The sequence below is a fragment of the Nerophis ophidion genome, linkage group LG06 (assembly GCF_033978795.1).
Source record: "Nerophis ophidion isolate RoL-2023_Sa linkage group LG06, RoL_Noph_v1.0, whole genome shotgun sequence".
Taxonomy (NCBI): Eukaryota; Metazoa; Chordata; class Actinopteri; order Syngnathiformes; family Syngnathidae; genus Nerophis; species Nerophis ophidion.
The window spans coordinates 11,442,256-11,466,581 of NC_084616.1; the positions used below are offsets into that span (position 1 = coordinate 11,442,256).

The following is a 24,326-nucleotide window of genomic DNA, read 5'->3' on the forward strand; positions in this document are numbered from 1 at the left end:
TTGCTCTGGTTATTGCTTTGCACACTTTTGGCATTCTCTCCGTGAGCTTCAAGCACACCTGTGAAGTGAAAAACCAATTCAGGAGACTACCTCTTGAAGCTCATGGAGAGAATGCCAAGAGTGTGCAAAGCAATAATCAGAGCAAAGGGTGGCTATTTTGAAGAAACTAGAATACATACATTAACTAGAATACACACACATATACATATATATATATTCATATACATCCACATACATTTACAAACCCTGTTTCCATATGAGTTGGAAAATTGTGTTAGATGTAAATATAAACAGAATACAATGATTTGCAAATCCTTTTCAACCCATATTCAATTGACTGCACTACAAAGACAACATATTTGATGTTCAAACTCAAAAACTTTATTTTTTTTTTGCAAATAATAAATAACTTAGAATTTCATGGCTGCAACACGTGCCAAAGTAGTTGGGAAAGGGCATGTTCACCAGTTACATATCACCTTTTCTTTTAACAACATTCAATAAACGTTTGGGAACTGAGGAAACTAATTGTTGAAGCTTTGAAAGTGGAATTCTTTACCATTCTTGTTTTATGTAGAGCTTCAGTCGTTCAACAGTCCGGGGTCTCCGCTGTCGTATTTTACGCTTCATAACGCGCCACACATTTTCCATGGGAGACAGGTGTGAATGTGGCTTGGCATTGTTTTGCTGAAATATGCAGATGGCAGCATATGTTGTTCCAAAACCTGTATGTACCTTTCAGCATTAATGGTGCCTTCACAGATGTGTAAGTTACCCATGCCTTGGGCACTAATGCACCCCCATACCATCACAGATGATGGCTTTTGAACTTTGTGTCGATAACAGTCTCGATGGTTCGCTTTCCCTTTGGTCCGGATGACAGGATGTTGAATATTTCCAAAAACAATTTGAAATGTGGACTCGTCAGACCACAGAACACTTTTCCACTTTGCATCAGTCCATCATAGATGATCTCGGGCCCGGAGAAGCCGGGGCGTTTCTGGATGTTGTTGATAAATGGCTTTCGCTTTGCAAAATACATTAACTTGCACTTACAGATGTAGCGACCAACTGTATTTAGTGACAGTGGTTTACTGATGTATTCCCGAGCCCCTGTGGTGATATCCTTTAGAGATTGATGTCGATTTTTGATACAGTGGCGTCTGAGGGATCAAAAGGTCAAGGTCATACAATGTTGGTTTCCGGCCATGCCGCTTACGTGGAGTGATTTCTACAGGTTCTCTGAACCTTTTGATGATATTATGGACCGTAGACGTTGAAATCCCTAAATTTCTTGCAATTACACTTTGAGAAACGTTGTTCTTAAACTGTTTGACTATTTGCTCACGCAGTTGTGGACAAAGGGGTGTACCTCGCCCCATCCTTTCTTGTGAAAGACTGAGCATTTTTTGGGAAGCTGCTTTTATACCCAATCATGGCACCCACCTGTTCCCAATTAGCCTGCACACCTGTGGGATGTTCCAAATAAGTGTTTGAAGAGCATTCATCAACTTTATCAGTATTTATTGCCACCTTTCCTAACTTCTTTGTCAGGTGTTGCTGGCCTCAAATTCTAAAGTTAATGATTATTTGCAAACAAAAAAATGTTTATGAGTTTGAACATCAAATATGTTGTCTTTGTAGCATATTCAACTGAATATGGGTTGAAAAGGATTTGCAAATCATTGTATTCTGTTTATATTTACATCGAACACAATTTCCCAACTCATATGGGGTTTGTGTATGTATATATATTTATATATATATATATATATATATATATATATATATATATATATATATATATATATATATATATATATATATATATATATATATATATATATATATATATATATTAGGGATGCACCGAAATGAAAATTTGTGGCCGAAGCCGAAGCCGAATAAAATTTAAACGCTTGGCCGAAGGCCGAATAATGAATGCAGTTTTTCACAATTTTTTTAATATTGCATAAATAGCCTAGAATAAATATTTAGACATGTTTTTCAAATAAAGTAATTTTTTAATGAATATTGACATTTTTTTTATATTCCAGTAGTCTTTGCTTTTCAAAAAAAGCACAGTTTTTCATTTATATTAGGCCTTCAAACAAAACATGCATTCCAAAAAAAAAATGAAGTGCATTAAAGTGGATAAACCCACAACAAATGAATTATTGTCCTTTTGGCAAAAGTCTGCTTAGCTACAGTAGATATGCTAATAATGTAAACAGAAGGCTTAAGTAAATCTCAATTAAGTGTGTGCTTGTAACCTCATACACTTATACAGGTAGCCTACACAACAGGCTAATAATGTAAACAGAGGCCCCACTAAATCTCAATAAGTGTGTGCTTGTAACCTCATACACTTATACAGGTACACAACATATCCCAACGTCACCGCACGTTGGTTGATTGGGTCACCGCGTCAAAAAATTGCGTCACACGCCACTATTCGGCCTTGTTTTTTACTCATTCCACCGAAGGCCGAATGTAGCCTTTTTTGCCATATTCGGCCGAATATATTCGGTTACCGATTAATCGGTGCATCCCTAATATATATATATATATATATATATATATATATATATATATATATATATATATATATATATACACACACACACAGACACGTGAGACTAGGTGTCTGTCCGCCTGTCTGTCTGTCTCCTCACCTCCCAGGGGGTGATCAAGGGTGATGGGTCAAATGCAGAGAATAATTTCGCCACACCTTTTGTGTGTGTGTGTGTGTGTGTGTGTGTGTGTGTGTGTGTGTGTGTGTGTGTGTGTGTGTGTGTGAGACAATCATTGCTACTTTAACTTTATGCAAAAACCTCACTGTTGTTCTTTAAAACACGTTACTCAATATGAGTCATTATAGCCATAGGAATCTTGTAAGCAAAATGCCTGTGATTGGTCAACCAACACACATATTGAATAGAAGATGAACATGTGCATTGTCAGATTTAGAGTAGAAAAAGCCAGAAATTGAAGTTCATTTGGAATTACGACAAGCCCTTATCAATTATTGCAGTGGTTCTCAAATGGGGGTACTTGAAGGTATGCCAAGGGGTACGTGAGGTCTTAAAAAAAATATTCTAAAAATAGCAACAATTCAAAAATCCTTTATAAATATATTTCTTGAATAATACTTCAACAAAATATGAATGTAAGTTCATAAACTGTGAAAAGAAATGCAACAGTGCAATATTCAGTGTTGACAGCTAGATTTTTTGCGGACATGTTCCATAAATATTGATGTTAAAGATTTATTTTGTTGTGAATGAAGTTGATGAATCCAGATGGATGTCTATTACAATCCCCAAAGATGGCACTTTAAGTTGATGATTACTTCTATGTGTAGAAATCTTTATTTATAAATGAATCACTTGTGTATTTTTCAACAAGTTTTTAGTTGTAAATAATGTAAATAATTCAATGTACATACTATGATGATTAACTTGTGTGATGACTGTATTATGTTGATAATATATATTTGTACCATGAATTGATTAACGTGGACCCCGACTTAAACAAGTTGAAAAACTTATTCGGGTGTTACCATTTAGTGGTCAATTGTACGGAATATGTACTGTGCAATCTACTAATAAAAGTATCAATCAATCAATCAATCAAAAGTTATTTTATCTTTTTTTTCCCAAATATTTCAAGAAAGACCACTACAAATGAGCAATATTTTGCACTGTTACACAACTTAATAAATGACATAGTGCTGTATTTTACTTCTTTATCTCTTTTTTTCCCTCCAAAAATGCCTTGCTCTGAGAAAAGGTTGAGAACCACTGAATTATTGTGTTTTTTCCTGTAAATGAAGACTAATAATAGCTCAAACAAACCTTTTCTACAATGATAAGATCCCCCACTTGGATATTGCTGCTTTTCACCTTCATTGTGCCTGCGGGGGGGAAAAAAAACACAACATAAAAACCTTGTTTAGAAAACAATTCAAGCTGAAAAAAAAATCAAGGGGCAGCTGCTTTCATGCACGCTCCAGCGCTCGCCTCCACTAAAGTCTGTGAGTGGGGGCAGTCATTTTCCATGCATATCTGAAGGAATGCTGGGGGAGCTCAGGCCTTTTTTTTTTTTCCTCTCATTCCATTTGGAATTAACAGGCAAATTTGTTTGGGGGAGATCACTGACCCCTGACCCCCTGCCGTGACCTCTGGCCAATGCATATGCAAGACATTAAAGCACATATTATATCGCCAACCATGGGGCGGGGAGGGGTGGGTGCGTTCATGGGAATTCACATTTCTGCTTTGTGTGGACAGAAGGGCATTCTATGCCATAGAAGATCATTAAAATCAGAAAGACGGCTTGAAGGCGATATGTCACGCACATTTTGCTGGACGGCGTGTGCGGTGGAGGCGGGCGCTCGTCGCGTTTACGGCTCCAACAGGCTGCCACATCAAAGAGGTTAAGTGATGGAAACCACGAGAAGTCCCCTGCTTTTTTTTTTATTTTTTATTGCCGCTCGCCACTTTATACCGCTCTTGTATACGCCGCCTTTCTTTTACCATCTCTCTGCTTTGAATTACACAGCGTTTGCCTCGGCCCCAATCAGCTTTAAAGGGAAACATTATCAGCAGACCTATGTAAGCGTCAATATATACCTTGATGGTGCAGAAAAAAGACCATCTATTTTTTTAACCGATTTCCGAACTCTAAAAGGGTGAATTTTGGCAAATTAAATGCCTTTCTGTTTATCGCTCCGGAGGGGATGACGTCAGAATGTGACGTCGCCGAGTTAATACAGCCGCCATTTTCATTTTCAACCCATTGTAAACATTGGGTCTCGGCTCTGTTATTTTCCGTTTTTTCAACTATTTTTTGGAACCTTGGAGACATCATGCCTCGTGTGTGTGTTGTCGGAGGGTGTAACAACACTAACAGGGAGGGATTCAAGTTGCACCACTGGCCCGAAGATGCCAAAGTGTCTTCCGCCAGACCCCCGTTGAATGTGCCGAAGTGTCTCCACATTTTACTGGCGATGACAGACATGGCACAGAGATGTATGGATAACCTGGAGATGCATTTGCAATGATAAAGTCAACGAAATCACAAAGGTGAGTTTTGTTGATGTTGACTTATTTGCTAATCAGACATATTTGGTCGCGGCGTGACTGCCAGTTAATCGTTGCTAATATGCTACGCTAATCGACGCTAACATGCTATTTACCGGCGGTGCTAAAGCAGACATGGCACAGAGATGTATCGATAACCTGCAGATGCATTTGTAACGATAAAGTCACAGTAATCACAAAGGTGAGTTTTGTTGATGTTGACTGCCAGCTAATCGATGCTAACATGCTACGTTAATTGATGCTAACATGCTATTTACCGGCGGTGCTAAAGCAGACATGGCACATAGATGTATGGATAACCTGCAGATGCATTTGCAACCATAAAGTCAACGAAATCACAAAGGTGAGTTTTGTTGATATTGACTTATTTGCTAATCAGACAAAAAATATCAGTCTAGCCTTGGACTGATATTTTTTTTACCCCCCCCCCCCCCTTTCTTAATATCACCCTTTTCTTATCTTTTTAAGGAGCGCTGTAACCGGCTGATCCGTCGGCGGTCTCGTCTTGTCCCACCCCCCCGTGTGTCTGCTCTTACCGGGACTGTGCCGAAAATGTAATTTCAGTTCTGATGTGTCTTGTGCATGTTGGAACGGACAAAATGATTCTGATTCTGATATTTGGTCGCGGCGTGACTGCCAGTTAATCGATGCTAACATGCTATTCTAATCGATGCTAACATGCTATTTACTGGTGGTGCTAAAGCAGACATGGAACAGAGATGTATGGATAACCTGCAGATGCATTTGCAACTATATTACGTTTCCTTCCACCCACATTTAATGCGAAAAAAACACTTACCAATCGACGGATTTAAGTTGCTCCAGTGTCACAAGATGCGAAAGTCCTGATCGTTTGGTCCGCACTTTTTACCGGCGATGCTAACGCAGCTATTCAGCCATGCTATGGCTATGAATAGCGTCAATAGCTTCAGTTTCTTCTTCAATATTTTCATACTCCAACCATCCGTTTCAATACATGCGTAATCTGTTGAATCGCTTAAGTCGCTGAAATCCGAGTCTGAATCCGAGCTAATGTCGCTATATCTTGCTGTGCTATTCGCTATTGTTTGTTTACATTGGCAGCACTGTGTGACGTCACAGGGAAATGGATAGTGGCATCGCAAATAGCCAAAATCAAGCCCTTTAAAGCTTTTTTTAGGGATATTCGGAGACCGGTAAAATTTTGAAAAAAATTTCAAAAAATACAACATGCCACTGGGAACTGATTTTTATTGTTTTTAACCCTTTTGAAATTGTGATAATGTTCCCCTTTACCAAGAATCACACTGCAAAAACTGGAATCTCAGTCAAATTAAGTATCTCAAATAAGGGTGATATTTGCTTATTTTCTGACTGATAAGATCATTCTTCTCACTAAACAGATTTTAGAGTGTTTAACTTGTTATAAGGCTTTTGGTCCTAAATCAGGGGTCACCAACGCGGTCCCCGCGGGCACCAGGTCGCCCGTAAGGACCAGATGAGTCGCCCGCTGGCCTGTTCTAAAAAAACTCAAATAGCAGCACTTACCAGTGAGCTGCCTCTATTTTTTAAATTGTATTTATTTACTAGCAAGATGGTCTCGCTTTGCTCAACATTTTTAATTCTAAGAGAGACAAAACTCAAATATTATTTGAAAATCCAAGAAAATATTTTAAAGACTTGGTCTTCGCTTGTTTAAATAAATTCATTTATTTTTTTACTTTGCTTCTTATAACTTTCAGAAAGACAATTTGAGAAAAAAATACAACCTTAAAAATGATTTTAAGATTTTTAAACACATATACCTTTTAAATTCCTTCCTCCTCTTTCCTGACAATTTTAATCAACGTTCAAGGAAATGTATTTTTTTTATTGTAAAGAATAATACATTTTAAATTTAATTCTTCATTTTAGTTTCTGTTTTTTTCGACAAAGAATATTTGTGAAATATTTCTTCAAACTTATTACGATTAAAATTCAAAAAAAATATTCTGGAAAATCTAGATAATCTGTAAAATCTAATTTAAATCATATTTCATCCATCCATCCATTTTCTACCGCTTATTCCCTTTTTGGGGCCGCGGGGGGGCGCTGGCACCTATCTCAGCTACAATCGGGCGGAAGGCGGGGTACACCCTGGACAAGTCGCCACCTCATCGCAGGGCCAACACAGATTGACAGACTACATTCACACTCACATTCACACACTAGGGCCAATTTTGTGTTGCCAATCAACTTAGTCTTTTGAATTTCTTTTTTAAAAAAATCTGGAAAATCTAGAGGAAATAATGATTCGACTTTATTAGAAATATAGCTTAGTCCAATTTGTTATATATTCTAACAAAGTGCAGATTGGATTTTAACTTATTTATTGTGAGAAATCATTAAGATGATCAGTGTTTCCACAAAGATAAATGCCATTAATTATTAATAATAACATAGTTAAAGGTAAATTGAGCAAATTGGCTATTTCTGGCAATTTATTTAAGTGTGTATCAAACTGGTAGCCCTTCGCATTAATCAGTACCCAAGAAGAAGCTCTTGGTTTCAAAAAGGTTGGTGACCCCTGCCCTAAATGATCTCAGCAAGATATTGCAGCTTGTAGCTGAGATTTTATGACCTAGTGAAACATGCTTGAAACTAAGGCTGGGCGATATGGCCTTTTTTTAATATCTCGATATTTTTAGGCCATGTCACGATACACCATGTTTATCTCCATATTTTGCCTTAGCCTTGAATGAACACTTGATGCATGTAATCACAGCAGTATGATGATTCTATGTGTCTACATTAAAACATTCTTCTTCATACTGCATTAATATATGCTACTTTTAAACTTTCATGCAGAGAGGGAAATCCCAACTAAAAGTGTATTTATTAAACAGTTATTAAGCAGTGGGACAAACATTCATGTCATTTCCAAAACAGAAAGTGCAAGATTGTCAGAGACATTTTAAAACAAGTTATGAGTGCACTTTTGTGCATGATGTCACTAAGATGACATATCAAAACAACACTAATTTAAAATGCACTTTTTGTACAGAACGCCACTACAATAGTTAAAAACAAATAAAGTGAACTTTTGTCCATGATGTCACACAAGATATTTCAATAAGTGTCAAATAAAAAGGAGCTGCATTAGTAGGAAATCAAATAGTGTATGTCAGGGGTGTCAAACTCAAATACAGAGTGGGCCAAAATTCTAAACTGAACAAAGCCGAGGGCCAAAGTTGAACAACTTGACCTTTTAATAGGGACCCAAACAAGTTTTGCATTGAATATTGAACAAGCAAGGCTTAAATAACTTTATAGTGACATGCAAAATCGAGGTTTGTTGGTAGCGGGGGGTGTATATTGTAGTGTCCCGGAAGAGTTAGTGCTGCAAGGGATTCTGGGTATTTGTTCTGTTGTGTTACAGTGCGGATGTTCTCCCGAAATGTGTTGGTCATTCTTGTTTGGTGTGGGTTCACAGTGTGGTGCATATTTGTAACAGTGTTAAAGTTGTTTATAAGGCCACCCTCAGTGTGACCTGTATGGCTGTTGACCAAGTATGGCTTGCATTCACTTGTGTGTGTGTGTGTGTGTGTGTGTGTGTGTAGAATCCGCATATATTACGTGACTGGGCCGGCACGCTGATTGTGTGGCGGAAAAGCGGACGTGACCACAGGTTGTAGAGGACGCTAAAAGCAGTACCTTTAAGGCACGCCGCCGATATCGTTGTACGAGTGGAAATCGGGAGAATGGTTGCCCCGGTAGATTTTCGGGGTGGGGGGGTCACTGAAATTCGGGAGTCTCCTGGGAAAATCGTGAAGTTTGGCAAGTATTAGAATCAGCGGTGAATGCACCGCCGCTGTATAATACCGGCGGGCCAGCTCTAATGTTAATTTAATATTGTCTCAAGGGCCAAAATAAATTACAAGATTACAGAGTTTGACACCCATGGTGTATGTCTTTCGTTCTGTGGTAGGTTCCTGCAGACGTTATCTTGATTTCTTTTTCTATACGGTGTTGATCTGGAAATGGTTGCTTCTGCATTTAATGGTGTGGCATCGAACGGAGATGTTGACATGCGGAGTTTTGAGCATTCTTCATTCTCTAGCGGGTGACTTTTCAAATGATGCTACAAATTAGCAGTGCTGCTACTTTTTGTAGCGACACTTCTGCCGCATAACTGTTCAACATATTCCCGCTTGAAGCCAAACCACCGCCAGACGATGCACCCTGTGTGCTGTTTTTCTTGGGAATTAACTCTTCCTCAATTTGTTACCATATTCGCACTTTTTCTCTCTCGTATTACCACTCGCGACGCACCGTTAGCATCACACCTCATGTTACACTTGTAGCTACTTTTCTGCTCGGGGAGGGCGTGTGACGTATGTAAGAAGGTGCGCGCTGTAATGCCAGCAGCTAAAAGCAACTGCGTGAGAACATATACATATACATTTTCTATATCGCACAGAGACAAACCTGCGATATATCAGGTATATCGATATATCACCCAGTCCTATAGTACATTAAAATATTCTTGTTCATACTGCATTAATATATGCTACTTTTAAACTTTCATGCAGAGAGGGAAATCACAACTAAAAGTGTATTTATTAAACAGTTATTAAGCAGTGGCACAAACATTCATCTCATTTCCAAAACAGAAAGTGCAAGATTGTCAGAGACATTTTAAAACAAGCTATGAGTGCACTTTTGTGCATGATGTCACTAAGATGACGTATCAAAACAATACTAAAATAAAGTGCTCTTTTTGTACAGAATGCCACTACAATAGCTAAAAAAAAATAAAGTGCACTTTTGTGTATGATGTCACACAAGATATTTCAATAACTGTCAAATAAAAATGAGCTGCATGATAAGAAATCAAATTGCTATGTGGGAGGTTATATCCTTATGTTGTTGACTATTTTTTTCATATGGTGTTGATGTGGAAATGGTTGCCTCGGCATTTTGTGGGTGTGGCACCGAACAAAGGTGTTGACATGCGGAGTAAGCACTCTTCATTCTCTAGCACAGGGGTAGGGAACCTATGGCTCTAGAGCCAGATGTGGCTCTTTTGATGACTGCATCTTGCTGTCGGATTAATCTTAGCTAACATTGCTTAACACAATAAGTAATGAATAATTGGACTGGCACCTCAATATATCTCGGACCTCATCCAAATTTACATTAATGCGCGCGCTCTGAGGTCCGAGAGCCAGCTCCGGCTCGTGGTGCCCAAGACCAGACTTAAGACCAGGGGAGACAGGGCCTTCTCTGTGGTCGGCCCTAAGCTCTGGAACACTCTGCCGCTCCATGTTCAAACTGCTTCCACAGTGGAGTGTTTTAAGTCTCGTCTTAAGACCCACTTTTATTATTTGGCTTTTAACACTACGTGAGTTGTGTGGTCCTCTGTCCTCTGTGTTTTTTATACACTTTGATTTTTATTTTACTGTTTTAATTAATTTTACCCTTTAAAATAGTTTTTAATCATATTTGTTTTTATTGGTTTTATATTTATTTATTTTTTGTTTTTATTCAGTCATTGGTGGAGCATAATATATATATTTTTATTTATTTATTTTATTTTTTTTACAATTGTTTTTAACATGGCTGTGCAGCACTTTGGAAACGTTATTGTTGTTTAAATGTGCTATATAAATAAAGTGGATTGGGTTGGATTGGATAATTCCACTGATAATCAGTGTTAAAAACAACATTCAAAATATAAAAAATTCTCATGCATTTTTATCCATCCATCCGTTTCTACCTCACCTGTTCAAGAAGTCAAGAACGGTAAGAAGCATTTTATTCATTATGAGTTCGCTTCAGAATAAAAATGTTATTGAAAAGAATAACAGACGTGTTATACCCTAATGTTGGTTTTACATAAAAATGCACACATTTAGTTGTATTCAGTGTTAAAAAAATTTTTTATATGGCTCTCACGGAAATACATTTTCAAATATTTGGCTTCCATGGCTCTCTCAGCCAAAAAGGTTCCCGACCCCTGCTCTAGCGGGTGACTTTTCAAACGATGTTACATATTAGCAGTAATGCTACTTTTTGTAGCGACGCTTTTGCCCCACACTTGACAAATTACAGTTGTCTGTTCGACATCTTCCTGCTTGAAGCCAAACCACCGCCAGACGATGGACCCCCTGCTGTTATTCTTGGGAATTAATTCTTCCTTCATTTATCAAGTATGCAACAGTGCTTCTAAAAGACACACACCGCTCATTAACATTAAAGCTAAATACACATTAACCAGAGTTTTAAACTGTCTAAATTCTAGCATCAATGCTATTTCCCCAAAAAGTATTGTATACATGTTTGAACACTTTTTCTTATATATGGGACCTTTTTAGGTTTTCTGTCAATCAGCTTAATACGAATAGTGTTAAGTTGAATCTGAACCTGAAATCGTACCTCTCGTCGACAGCTTGCTGTAGATCTGCGAGTTCACCTCTTTGTCTCGGAAATAGCATCTAATTTCGTCCACGGCCTCTCGAATGATGGTGATGGTCAACACCAGACCCTAAACAACAACAAGAAAAGGTGACAAGTGGAAATCGAGCGGTGAAGGTAAAGTGAGTCATAAAGACGGCCCACCCACCAGAGGGACCCAGTAGGTGTAGAGGTCGCCCAAGCGGAGCTCCTCCACAAACTGGGAGCAGGCCAGCAGCAGGAAGTAGAGGTTGAAGAAGTACTTGAACTGATTGAACAGCACCTGTCAGGACAATAAAACACAAGATTCTACTCAGGGACATTTTTACAACCGTAGATGGCTTCCTCTGGTTTCATGACAACAGTTTTACGATTTCTTTTTTTCCTTAACCACGGGAAAAAAAATCCCATTGAGATTAAAAACCTCTTTTTCAAGTGAGTCCTGGCCAAGAAGCCGCAAAGTTACACATAAAATAACATTCACATTACACATTAAAATGACAGGACGGACCACAGTGGAAGCCTTTTGGCTTTTTGTGCCATCCAGTTGCCTTTTTAAAGCATTGTATGGATTCAATCCTTAAACATGTCAATAAACTTATCAATCAATCAATAACTGAGGCTCCTTCAAATGCTCTCAGTTGAGATTAGGCTTGTGCGGTATACCGGTATTAGTATAGTACCGCGATACTAACGAATCATATTTGGTACTATACAGCCTCTAAAAAGTACTGGTTTTACGAGCAGAGGAGCGTGTTCGGCAGCGCGCGCACACAGAGTACTTTAGGGGAACATCATCACCAGACCTATGTAAGCGTCAATATATACCTTGATGGTGCAGAAAAAAGAACATATATTTTTTTAACCGATTTCCGAACTCTAAATGGGTGAATTTTGGCGTGGTGATGACGTCAGAACTTGACGTCTCCGAGGTAATACAGCCGCCATTTTCATTTTCAACACATTGCAAACACCGGGTCTCAGATGTTATTTTCCGTTTTTTCGACTATTTTTCGGAACCATGGAGACATCATGCCTCGTCGGTGTGTTGTCGGAGGGTGTAACAACACTAACAGGGAGGGATTCAAGTTGCACCACTGGCCCGAAGATGCCAAAGTGTCTGCCGCCAGACCCCCAATGAATCTGCCAAAGTGTCTCCACATTTTACTGGCGATGACAGACATGGCACAGAGATGTATGGATAACCTGCAGATGCATTTGCAACCATAAAGTCAACGAAATCACAAAGGTGAGTTTTGTTGATGTGCTTATGTGCTAATCAGACGTATTTGGTTGTGGCGTGACTGCCAGCTAATCGATGCTAACATGCTACGCTAATCGATGCCAACATGCTATTTACCGGCGGTGCTAAGGCAGACATGGCACAGAGATGTATGGATAACCTGCAGATGCATTTGCAACGATAAAGTCAACAAAATCACAAAGGTGAGTTTTGTTGATGTTGACTGCCAGCTAATCGATGCTAACATGCTATGCTAATCGATGCTAACATGCTATTTACCGGCGGTGCTAAAGCAGACATGGCACAGAGATGTATGGATAACCTGCAAATGCATTTGCAACAATATTACGTTTCCTTCCACCCACATTTAATGCGAAACAAACACTTACCAATCGACGGATTTAAGTTGTTCCAGTGTCACAAGATGCAAAAGTCCTGATCGTTTGGTCCGCACATTTTACCGGCGATGCTAACGCAGCTATTCGGCCATGCTATGGCTATGAATAGCGTCAATAGCTTCAGTTTCTTCTTCAATACTTTCATACTCCAACCATCTGTTTCAATACATGCGTAATCTGTTGAAATCGCTTAAGTCGCTGAAATCAGAGTCTGAATCCGAGCTAATGTCGCTATATCTTGCTGTGCTATTCCCATTGTTTGTTTACATTAGCAGCACTGTATGACGTCACAAGAAATAGATAGTCGCATCGCAAATAGCGAAAATCGAGCACTTTAAAGCTTTTTTTTAGGGATATTCCGGGACCGGTAAAATTTTGGAAAAAAATTCAAAAAAATACAACATGCCACTGGGAACTGATTTTTATTGTTTTTAACCCTTTTGAAATTGTGATAATGTTCCCCTTTAAAAGCAGACAAAGTGTGTCGACCAGGGGTGTCCAAAGTGCGGCCCGGGGGCCATTTGTGGCCCGCAGCTAAATGTTTACCGGCCTGCCACACATTCTGGAAATGCTATTGCAAAAATAAAAAAGAACATTAAAAAAATTGGAATGAGTGAAGTGAAGTATATTTATATAGCGCTTTTCTCAAAGTGACTCAAAGCGCTTTACATAGTGAAACCCAATATCTAATTTTTACATTTAAACCAGTGTGGGTACCACTGGGAGCAGGTGGGTAAAGTGTCTTGCCCAAGGACACAACGGCAGTGACTAAGATGGTGCAAGCGGGGATCGAACCTGCAACCCTCAAGTTGCTGGCACGGCCGCTCTGCCAACCGAGCTATACCGAGGTGAAATCTAACGGGAAAAAGTTGCAATGTTGACACAAAGCTGCCATGCAGGCTGTTTATTTTTTCTTTTGTCTTTATTTTACCATGAAAAAAACATCTTTACCATGAATTGATTAACGTGGACCCTGACTTTAACAAGTTGAAAAACTTATTGGGGTGTTACCATTTAGTGGTCAATTGTACGGAATATGTACTGTACTATCTACTAACTACAAGTTTCAATCAATCAACAAGCAGCGTTGGTCGGGTCCGCCTTTGATTGCTGCCGCCGCTTCTCAAACCCTGATCTTAGTCAGACCTACATAGAGGTTTTTATTTCATGTATCTACGACATTCCTAACAGAAGTTACAAGCAGTTTTGTCTGGGGTTTTTTCCTAGGTGGCGCTACAGCGCAATTTTGATTTTTGGGGTTTGTTTTTTTATTAGATGGCAACTTTTGCCAGTCCTGATGTGTTTGTAAAATTTGGTGAGTTTTGAAGCATGTTAAGGGGGTCAAATTACAGATCAGCGTTTCTGGATGTTGTTGATAAATGGCTTTCGCTTTGCATAGTAGCGTTGGTCGGGTCCGCCTTTGGCCGCTGCCAAGCCCTGGTCTAAGTCAGACCTACATAGAGGTCTTTGTTTCATGTCTCTACGACATTCCTAACAGAAGTTAAAAGCAGTTTTGTCTGTTTTTTCTTCCTAGAAGCAGTTTTTTTTCAATTATTTATTTTTTAGCCATTGCTCAAAAAAAAAAACATTTACAAAAAAAATACATGTTATAATGAATTAGTTTCAAAGCTCCAATTAGCTCAAATATTTGATTTATAAACAAAATAAACAAAAAACTAATAAAAATGTATCACTTTATGAGTGGGGCACCTTTTGTATCCCAAATATATTTAGTGGTATTTTATTTATCTTTTCACTGTGATTACTCAAAAATAATAAAGAATTAAAATTAATGGTGTCCTGCATTATTGATATTTTAGGGCTCTAATTACTAAATACTGCATATTTCAGTTTTACTGTTAAAAATGAAAATATGTTTTTGACAGAAAAGCCATAAAACCTTTTTTTTTTTTTTGTTTATATAGATTTACTGTAAGCGTAAAATAAAAAATAATAATAAAAATTTGACTTATTTCTAACATTTTAATAACTGAGACCCTTTATGGTCCCCGGGACCCCTAAAGGTAAAAATACATTTTAAAAATCCATACATTTTGTTATGGTTTGAAAATGAAAAATATCAAAATGGCCCCCGCATGCTTTAATTTTTCCATGTGTGGCCCTCAGTGGAAAAAGTTTGGACACCCCTGGTGTAGACAGAAAAGGAAGAACGGATGCATTTTGGTCTAAAAAGTGACGATAAAGGTGAAGTTCTAACACCTCAGGAAGAGGCGCTTTAAAGACATGGCTAGCTAGTTAGCGGCTAAATTCCATCCGCACTAATCCTTGCCTCCATGGCAACAGATAAAGTAAGTTTCTTACAAGTAGCATTATCACTGGAGGACGAAGAATAGCTAAACATGCTTCACTACACACCATAGGAGGATACAATAGCTCACCGGCGTCACAATGTAAACAAACGCCATGGGTGGATCTACACCTGACATCCACTGTAATGATACCAAGTACAGGAGCGTATCTAGTCGATACCACTATGATTATGTCGATATTTTTTGGCATCATAAGATCTTCTTTAGTTTTTTTAACATGTATATTATGTTTATAAACTCAGTAAATACGTCCCTGTACACATGAGGTCTTTGAATATGACCAACGTTTGATCCTGTAACTACTTGGTATCGGATCGATACCTAAATGTGTGGTATCATCCCAAACTAATGTAAAGTATCAAAGAAGAGAAGAAAAAGTGATTATCACATTTTAACAGAAGTGTAGATAAAATATGTTAAAACCGAAAATAGGCATATATTAACAGTAAATGAACAAGTACATTAATAATACATTTTTACTGTTTGTCCTTTATAATGTTGACAAAATAATATGTAGATAAATGACACAATATGTTACTGCATCGACTAAATAGGAGCCTTTGTTAGTTTACTTACTACTAAAAGACAAGTTTAGTGTGTTCACTATTTTATTTAAGGACTAAATTGCAATAACATATGTTTATTGTACCCTAAGATTGTATCTATTCGATACTACTATGATTACGTCGATATTTTTTGGCATTACAACATCTTCTTTAGTTTTTTTAACATGTATATTATGTTAGTAAATATGTCCCTGGACTCATGAGGACTTTGAATATGACCAATGTATTTTCCTGTAACTACTTGGTATCGGATCGATACCTAAATGTGTGGTATCATCCAAAACTAATGTCAAGTATCAAAGAAGAGAAGAATAAGTGATTATTACATTTTAACAGAAGTGTAGATAGAACATGTTGAAACAGAAAATAAACAGATATTAACAGTAAATGAACAAGTAGATTAATAATCCAGTTTTACAGTTTGTCCTTTTATAATGTTGACAAAATAGGTAGATAAATGACACAATATGTTACTGCATCGACTAATTAGGAGCCTTTGTTTGTTTACGTACTACTAAAAGACAAGTTTAGTATGTTCACTATTTTGTTTAAGGAATAAATTGCAATAACAAACATATGTTTCATGTACCCTAAGATTTTATCAATTCGATACTACTATGATTACGTCGATATTTTTTGGCATCACATCTTTAGTTTTTTTAACAAAACTAATGTCAAGTTTCAAAGAAGAGAAAAATAAGTGATTATATTACATTTTAATAGAAGTGTAGATAGAACATGTTGAAACAGAAAATAAGCAGATATTAACAGTAAATGAACAAGTGGATTAATAATCCATTTTTACAGTTTGTCCTTTATAATGTTGACAAAATAATATGTAGATAAATGACACAATATGTTACTGCATCGACTAAATCGGAGCCTTTGTTTCTTTACTTACTACTAAAAGACAAGTTTATTATGTTCACTATTTTATTTAAGGACTAAATTGCAATAACAAACTTATGTTTCATGTACCCTAAGATTTTATCAATTCGATACTACTATGATTACGTCGATATTTTTGGGCATCACAACATCTTCTTTTAACATGTATATCATGTTTAGAAACTCAGTAAATACGTCCCTGGACTCATGAGGACTTTGAATATGACCAATGTATGATCCTGTAACTACTTGGTATCGAATCGATACCTAAATGTGTGGTATCATCCAAAACTAATGTATAGTTTTAAAGAACAGAAGAAGAAGTGATTATTACATTTTAACAGAAGTGTAGATAGAACATGTTAAAACATAAAATAAGCAGATATTAACAGTAAATGAACAAGTAGATTAATAATCCATTTTTACAGTTTGTCCTTTTTAATGTTGACAAAATAATAGGTGTATAAATGACACAATATGTTACTGCATCGACTAATTAGGAGCCTTTGTTTGTTTACTTACTACTAAAAGACAAGTTGTCTAGTATGTTCAATATTTTATTTAAGGACTAAATTGCAATAACAAACATATGTTTCATGTACCCTAAGATTTTATCAATTCAATACTACTATGATTACGTCGATATTTTTTGGCATCACATCTTCTTTAGTTTTTTTAACATGTATATTATGTTTATAAACTCAGTAAATACATCCCTGGACACATGAGGACTTTGAATATGACCAATGTATGATCCTATAACTACTTGGTATCGGATCGATACTTAAATGTGTGGTATCATCCAAAACTAATGTCAAGTATCAAAGAAGAGAAGAATAAGTGATCATCACATTTTAACAGAAGTGTAGATAGAACATGTTAAAACAGAAAATAAGCAGATATTAACAGTAAATGAACAAGTAGATTAAAAACCCATTTTTACTGTTTGTCCCAAATCGCGTCCTTCCTCACATCTGACACTCACGTTCTAACCTCCCTGAGTTTCATTAGCGCCAGCGTGCAAGATGGCTAGCAGGGCAAAGTCAACAGAGTGCAGGCCGGGGAGCAGAGCAGACCACAAGAGAGACACCACACATGAAGACGCCACCAAATTTAAATAAAAGGGGGGCAGATTTTGCATTGCAAATACATATTTGCTCTTGTCTTTTGCTTGGCGAATCAGACGACACCCTGGTGAGGATCCTAAGACAACTGGACATGTCTGGAAAACAAATGTTTATGCAAAACAACCCACCCACCCCCGCCTCAAAACACTCACAAGAACAAACAGTCCAGCAAGCAGCATCATCACAACATTTACAGTAGATACTCACATAACACAAATGTAAGTTAATGGTGTCCCAGACCTCCACATTTTAATTTTTAAGGTCAAGGCAAGTGAGCTCATATTTCAGGGCACCAAGGCAAGTTGGAAGGGCACCATTAAGAGTTTGAGCAGAAATATATCATGTAGGAAATAACTACACACAATAAAACATTAACACAATTCTGTGTCACATGAATGTTTTTTTAAGTGTGTGTATATATATACAGTATATATGTATATATAAACAAACCCTGTTTCCATATGAGTTGGGAAATTGTGTTAGATGTAAATACAAACGGAATACAATGATTTGCAAATCCTTTTCAACCCATATTCAATTGAATGCACTACAAAGACAACATATTTGATGTTCAAACTCAATAAACTTTTGGGGTTTTTTTTTTGCAAATAATAATTAACTTTGAATTTCATGGCTGCAACACGTGCCAAAGTAGTTGGGAAAGGGCATGTTCACCACTGTGTTACATCACCTTTTCTTTTAACAACACTCAATAAACGTTTGGGAACCGAGGAAACTAATTGTTGAAGCTTTGAAAGTGGAGTTCTTTCCCATTCTTGTTTTATGTAGAGCTTCAGTCGCTCAACAGTTTGGGGTCTGTGCTGTCGTATTTTACGCTTCATAATGTGCCACACATTTTCTATGGGAGACAGGTCTGGACTGCAGGCGGGCCAGGAAAGTACCCGCACTCTTTTTTTACAAAAGCCATGCTGTTGTAACACGTGCTGAATGTGGCTTGGCATTGTCTTGCTGAAATAAGCAGGGGGGTCCATGAAAAAGACGGCGTTAAGATGGCAGCATATGTTGTTCCAAAACCTGTATGTACCTTTCAGCATAAACGGTGCCTTCACAGATGTGTAAGTTACCCATGCCTTGGGCACTAATGCACCCCCATACCATCACAGATGCTGGCTTTTCAACTTTGCATCGATAACAGTCTGGATGGTTCGCTTCCCCTTTGTCGAATATATCCAAAAACAATTTGAAATGTGGACTCGTCAGACCACAGAACACTTTTCCACTTTGCATCAGTCCATCTTAGATGATCTCGGGCCCAGAGAAGCCGGCGGCGTTTCTGGATGTTGTTAAGTGACTTTTGCTTTGCATAGTAGAGCTTTAACTTGCACTTACAGATGTAGCGACCAACTGTATTTAGTGACAGTGGTTTTCTGAAATGTTCCTGAGCCATGAAAAAGACGGCAGCATATGTTGTTCCAAAACCTGTATGTACCTTTCAGCATTAATGGTGCCTTCACAGATGTGTAAGTTACCCATGCCTTGGGCACTAATGCACCCCCATACCATCACACATGCTGGCTTTTCAACTTTGCGTCGATAACAGTCTGGATGGTTCGCTTCCCCTTTGGTCCGGATGACACGATGTCGAATATTTCCAAAAACAATTTGAAATGTGGACTCGTCAGACCACAGAACACTTTTCCACTTTGCATCAGTCCATCTTAGATGATCTCGGGCCCAGAGAAGCCGGCGGGGTTTCTGGATGTTGTTGATAAATGGCTTTCGCTTTGCATAGTATAGCTTTAACTTGCACTTACAGATGTAGCGACCAACTGTATTTAGTGACAGTGGTTTTCTGAAATGTTCCTGAGCCCATGTGGTGATATCCTTTCGAGATTGATGTCGGTTTTTGAGACAGTGCCGTCTGGGGGATCGAAGGTCACGGTCATTCAATGTTGGTTTCCCGTCATGCCGCTTACGTGGAGTGATTTCTCCAGATTCTCTGAACCCTTTGATGATATTATGGACCGTAGATGCTGAAATCCCTAAATTTCTTGCAATTGCACTTTGAGAAACGTTGTTCTTAAACTGTTTGACTATTTACTCACGCAGTTGTGGACAAAGTGGTGTACCTCGCCCCATCCTTTCTTGTGAAAGACTGAGCATTTCTTGGGAAGCTGTTTTTATACCCAATCATGGCACTCACCTGTTCCCAATTAGCCTGCACACCTGTGGGATGTTCCAAATAAGTGTTTGATGAGCATTTCTCAACTTTATCAGTATTTATTGCCACCTTTCCCAACTTCTTTGTCACGTGTTGCTGGCATCAAATTCTAAAGTTAATAATTATTTGCACAAAAAAAAAAAACAAATATGTTGTCTTTGTAGCATATTCAACTGAATATGGGTTGAAAAGGATTTGCAAATCATTGTATTCCGTTTATATTTCCATCTAACACAGATTCTCAACTCATATGGAAACGGGGTTTGAATATTTATACATATATATGCGCTGCAGGTTGGTTAGGGTTAGCAAATCAATCCCTTATTTTCTCCTACCTTGAAAGAGGTCATGAACTTCCCATGAGCTCAACCGGGTAAACAAACATGGCATCAATCATGATCACATGTTGCCAGCCATTTGGGCCAAATGTTCTGCAAACACATCAAACCTTATCAGCCGCCATGAAACGCCAGCTTCGCTACGACGGTGATTTGAAAGCCCGCCAAGATGCCGACCGCCAAAAAAGTAGACAAACCCGAGTTTTAATGCTGCTCGTGCTCACTGAGCTGAAGTCTGCTATGATCAGCGAAAAGGAGCTGGTCTGTGTCTCAGCCGTGTGTGTGTGTGTGTGTGTGTGTGGGGCATGACCTTGGAGTGTGTCTCAGCCGTGTGTGTGTGTGGCATGACCTTGGAGTGTGTCTCAGCCGTGTGTGTGTGTGTGTGTGTGTGTGTGTGTGTGTGTGTGTGTGTGTGTGGCATGACCTTGGAGTGACACTCACCCCGGGCAGGAAGGTGAAGAAGTTGTACTTCTGGTTGTTGATGACATTCCGGGGGTACCTCTGCTCCCTCTTCTCTGGATGGCCCAGCCACACCGTGCGGGGACGGAAGTCGCACATGCCGCAACACTTGGACCACGGGCAGCACCTGGGAGGAGGGGTGAAAAAAAACAAAAACGATGCCGTTAAGAGCTGTGGCTGTAGGCAACGTCCTGATGTACTGTAGTTTTTTAATGAACTCCACAAGATTAGCGGTTTTGAGGTACGATCAATCAATCAATCAATGTTTATTTATATAGCCCCAAATCACAAATGTCTCAAAGGACTGCACAAATCATTACGACTACAACATCCTCGGAAGAACCCACAAAAGGGCAAGGAAAACTCACACCCAGTGGGCAGGGAGAATTCACATCCAGTGGGACGCCAGTGACAATGCTGACTATGAGAAACCTTGGAGAGGACCTCAGATGTGGGCAACCCCCCCCCCTCTAGGGGACCGAAAGCAATGAATGTCGAGCGGGTCTAACATGATACTGTGAAAGTTCAATCCATAGTGGCTCCAACACAGCCGCGAGAGTTCAGTTCAAGCGGATCCAGGACAGTAGCGAGAGTCCCGTCCAAAGGAGACCATCTCAAGCGGAGGCGGATCAGCAGCATAGAGATGTCCCCAACCGATACAGGCGAGCGGTCCATCCTGGGTCCCGACGAGCGGTCCATCCTGGGTCTCGACTCTGGACAGCCAGTACTTCATCCATGGTCATCGGACCGGACCCCCTCCACAAGGGAGGGGGGGACATAGGAGAAAGAAAAGAAGCGGCAGATCAACTGGTCCAAAAAGGAGGTCTATTTAAAGGCTAGAGTATACAGATGAGTTTTAAGGTGAGACTTAAATGCTTCTACTGAGGTAGCATCTCGAACTGTTACCGGGAGGGCATTCCTGAGTACTGGAGCCTGAACAGAAAACGCTCTATAGCCCGCAGACTTTTTGGGGGCTCTAGGAATCACTAATAAGCCGGAGTCTTTTGAACGCAGATTTCTTGCCGGGACATATGGTACAATACAATCGGCAAGATAGGCTGGAGCTAGACCGTGTAGTATTTTATACGTAATTTGTAAAATGATGAGTGGGTCAGGATTCAGCAGCTTCACCCGGCTCTGCCTGTGCTATAAATGTATCTAATTTGCATATAATTGGCCATGACGCATGTATATACGGATGAGGGGACAGGGCTGCGAAGCGAGCACTAAGCGCTGGGACGGAGAGGTTTCGCGGTGTCTTGGTTGGGTGAGCAGGTGTCACACCTCAGTTACCTTGGACGTATCCTCGCTCATCCATGCGGACTGGACACTGGCCGAGAGTGGAGTCGGCTGTCTTGGTTGCTTTGTTGGGTCTGCTCCCTCCACCCCAGCAGACGATGGCGTGGAACACCGCAGAGGCCACCACAGTGTTTATGTTTCTTTTACTTTTTATTCATAGCGGTATGTTGAAGTGTCTGGTTGTATCTGCTGCTTTAATGTCTTTAATGTCCTCTGTGTTCTTTGATGTTTCCCTCTAACACACATGTAAGAGGGATGTGTTCTATGGCTATGAGTTGTTTTTTTCCCCTTGGCCTCAGTCTGCACCCCCTCTCCTGGGCCCAGGCTAAGACCGATTTTTTTTATTTTATTTTAATCTTCAATTTTTTTTCTCCCATTCCCCCCCTTTACCTGTATCTCACCTATTTTGTAAGGGGCGCTGGAAGCTGGCAGACCCGTCAGCGATCCTGTTCTGTCTCCCTGTAATGTTTGTCTGATCTTGAATGGGATTGTGCTGAAAATTTAAATTTTCCTGAAGGAATAAATAAAGTACTATCTAATCTAATATGTGATTTTGATGGGTAATATGGGAGATCTAGCAAAATAACAAAACCGTTTAGAAATGCAAATAACAATGTTGCCACATGCTGGAAAAAAGCCTCCAAAAGTGTCCAAAAAGACCAGAAGATGTCGCTCGTCGCTTTTTTTGAAGAAGAAAACCTAGAGCATTTAAGTCTCACCTTAAAACTCATCTGTATACTCTAGCCTTTAAATAGACCTCCTTTTTAGACCAGTTGATCTGCCGCTTCTTTTCTTTTTCTCCTATGTCCCCCCCTCCCTTGTGGAGGGAGTCCGGTCCGATGACCATGGATGAAGTACTGGCTGTCCAGAGTCGAGACCCAGGATGGACCGCTCGCCTATGTATCGGTTGGGGACATCTCTACGCTGCTGCTCCGCCTCCGCTTGGGATGGTTTCCTGTGGACGGGACTCTGGCTGCTGTCTTGGATCCGCTTTAAACTGAACTCTCGCGGCTGTGTCGGAGCCACTATGGATTGAACTTTCACAGTATCATGTTAGACCCGCTCGACATCCATTGCTTTCGGTCCCCTAGAGGGGGGGGGGGGGTTGCCCACTTCTGGAGGTCCTCTCCAAGGTTTCTCATAGTCAGCATTGTCACTGGCGTCCCACTGGATGTGAATTCTCCCTGCCCACTGGGTGTGTTCTTCCGAGGATGTCGTAGTCGTAATGGTTTATACAGTCCTTTGAGACATTTGTGATTTAGGGCTATATAAATAAACATTGATTGATTGATTGATAGAGGTGTCCGAGTACTCGCTAAATGTAGCATTACTGATCCCTGGTCTTCTTATTCTGCTGTAGAACCAAGTGCGTATGACGTAGGTTAAGAAGCGGTGTTACATTGCCATCTATTGTACGGAGTTGGAACAAAAGGCCACCTTCCCAGACAGTCCCATTATAATGTGTTTATAAACAAGGGCAAACAGGTGTCATATTTGTGGCGGACAAAAGTAATACACGGCAAACACTGGTATGAAACTCAAGTGCGTTACACCTGTACTGTTTACCATTATTAACTCATGAGTGCTATAAATGCTGAATCAGCATTTCCTTAGCGCTATTACAACATTGGTTCTGTGTCAGGTTCAAACACTGATGAAATTTATTAAACAGACGAGAAGCAAGGAATCATGCAGAGACAGAGTTCAATTTGGCTCAACGTGTTTTGGGCTGTATTTTAGTTAGAACTATGTTCTAATCATGGCACCCACCTGTTCCCAATTAGCCTGTTCACCTGTGCGACGTTCCAGATAAGTGTTTGATGAGCATTTCCTCCACTTTCTCAGTCTTTTTTGAAACATGTTGCAGGCATCAAATTCCAAATGAGCTAACATTTGCAAGAAATAACAGTTTCTTAGTGTTAACATTAAATATCTTGTCTTTGCAGTCCATTCAATTAAATATAAGTTGAAAAGGAT

At 39.3% G+C, this 24,326-nt stretch overlaps 1 protein-coding gene across 1 annotated transcript in view; it reads right to left on the reverse strand.

Annotated features, from left to right (window-relative positions):
* LOC133554197 (probable phospholipid-transporting ATPase IIA) overlaps positions 1–24,326 on the reverse strand; it is a 102,274-nt gene that overhangs the window by 73,799 nt on the left and 4,149 nt on the right. Inside the window, exons 2-5 of the mRNA XM_061902653.1 lie at positions 21,033–21,177; positions 11,689–11,802; positions 11,502–11,610; positions 3,858–3,916 (exon numbers count right to left, since the gene is read on the reverse strand). Of these exons, the coding sequence (XP_061758637.1) occupies positions 3,858–3,916; positions 11,502–11,610; positions 11,689–11,802; positions 21,033–21,177 (427 nt within the window). The remainder of the gene's footprint in view (positions 1–3,857; positions 3,917–11,501; positions 11,611–11,688; positions 11,803–21,032; positions 21,178–24,326) is intronic.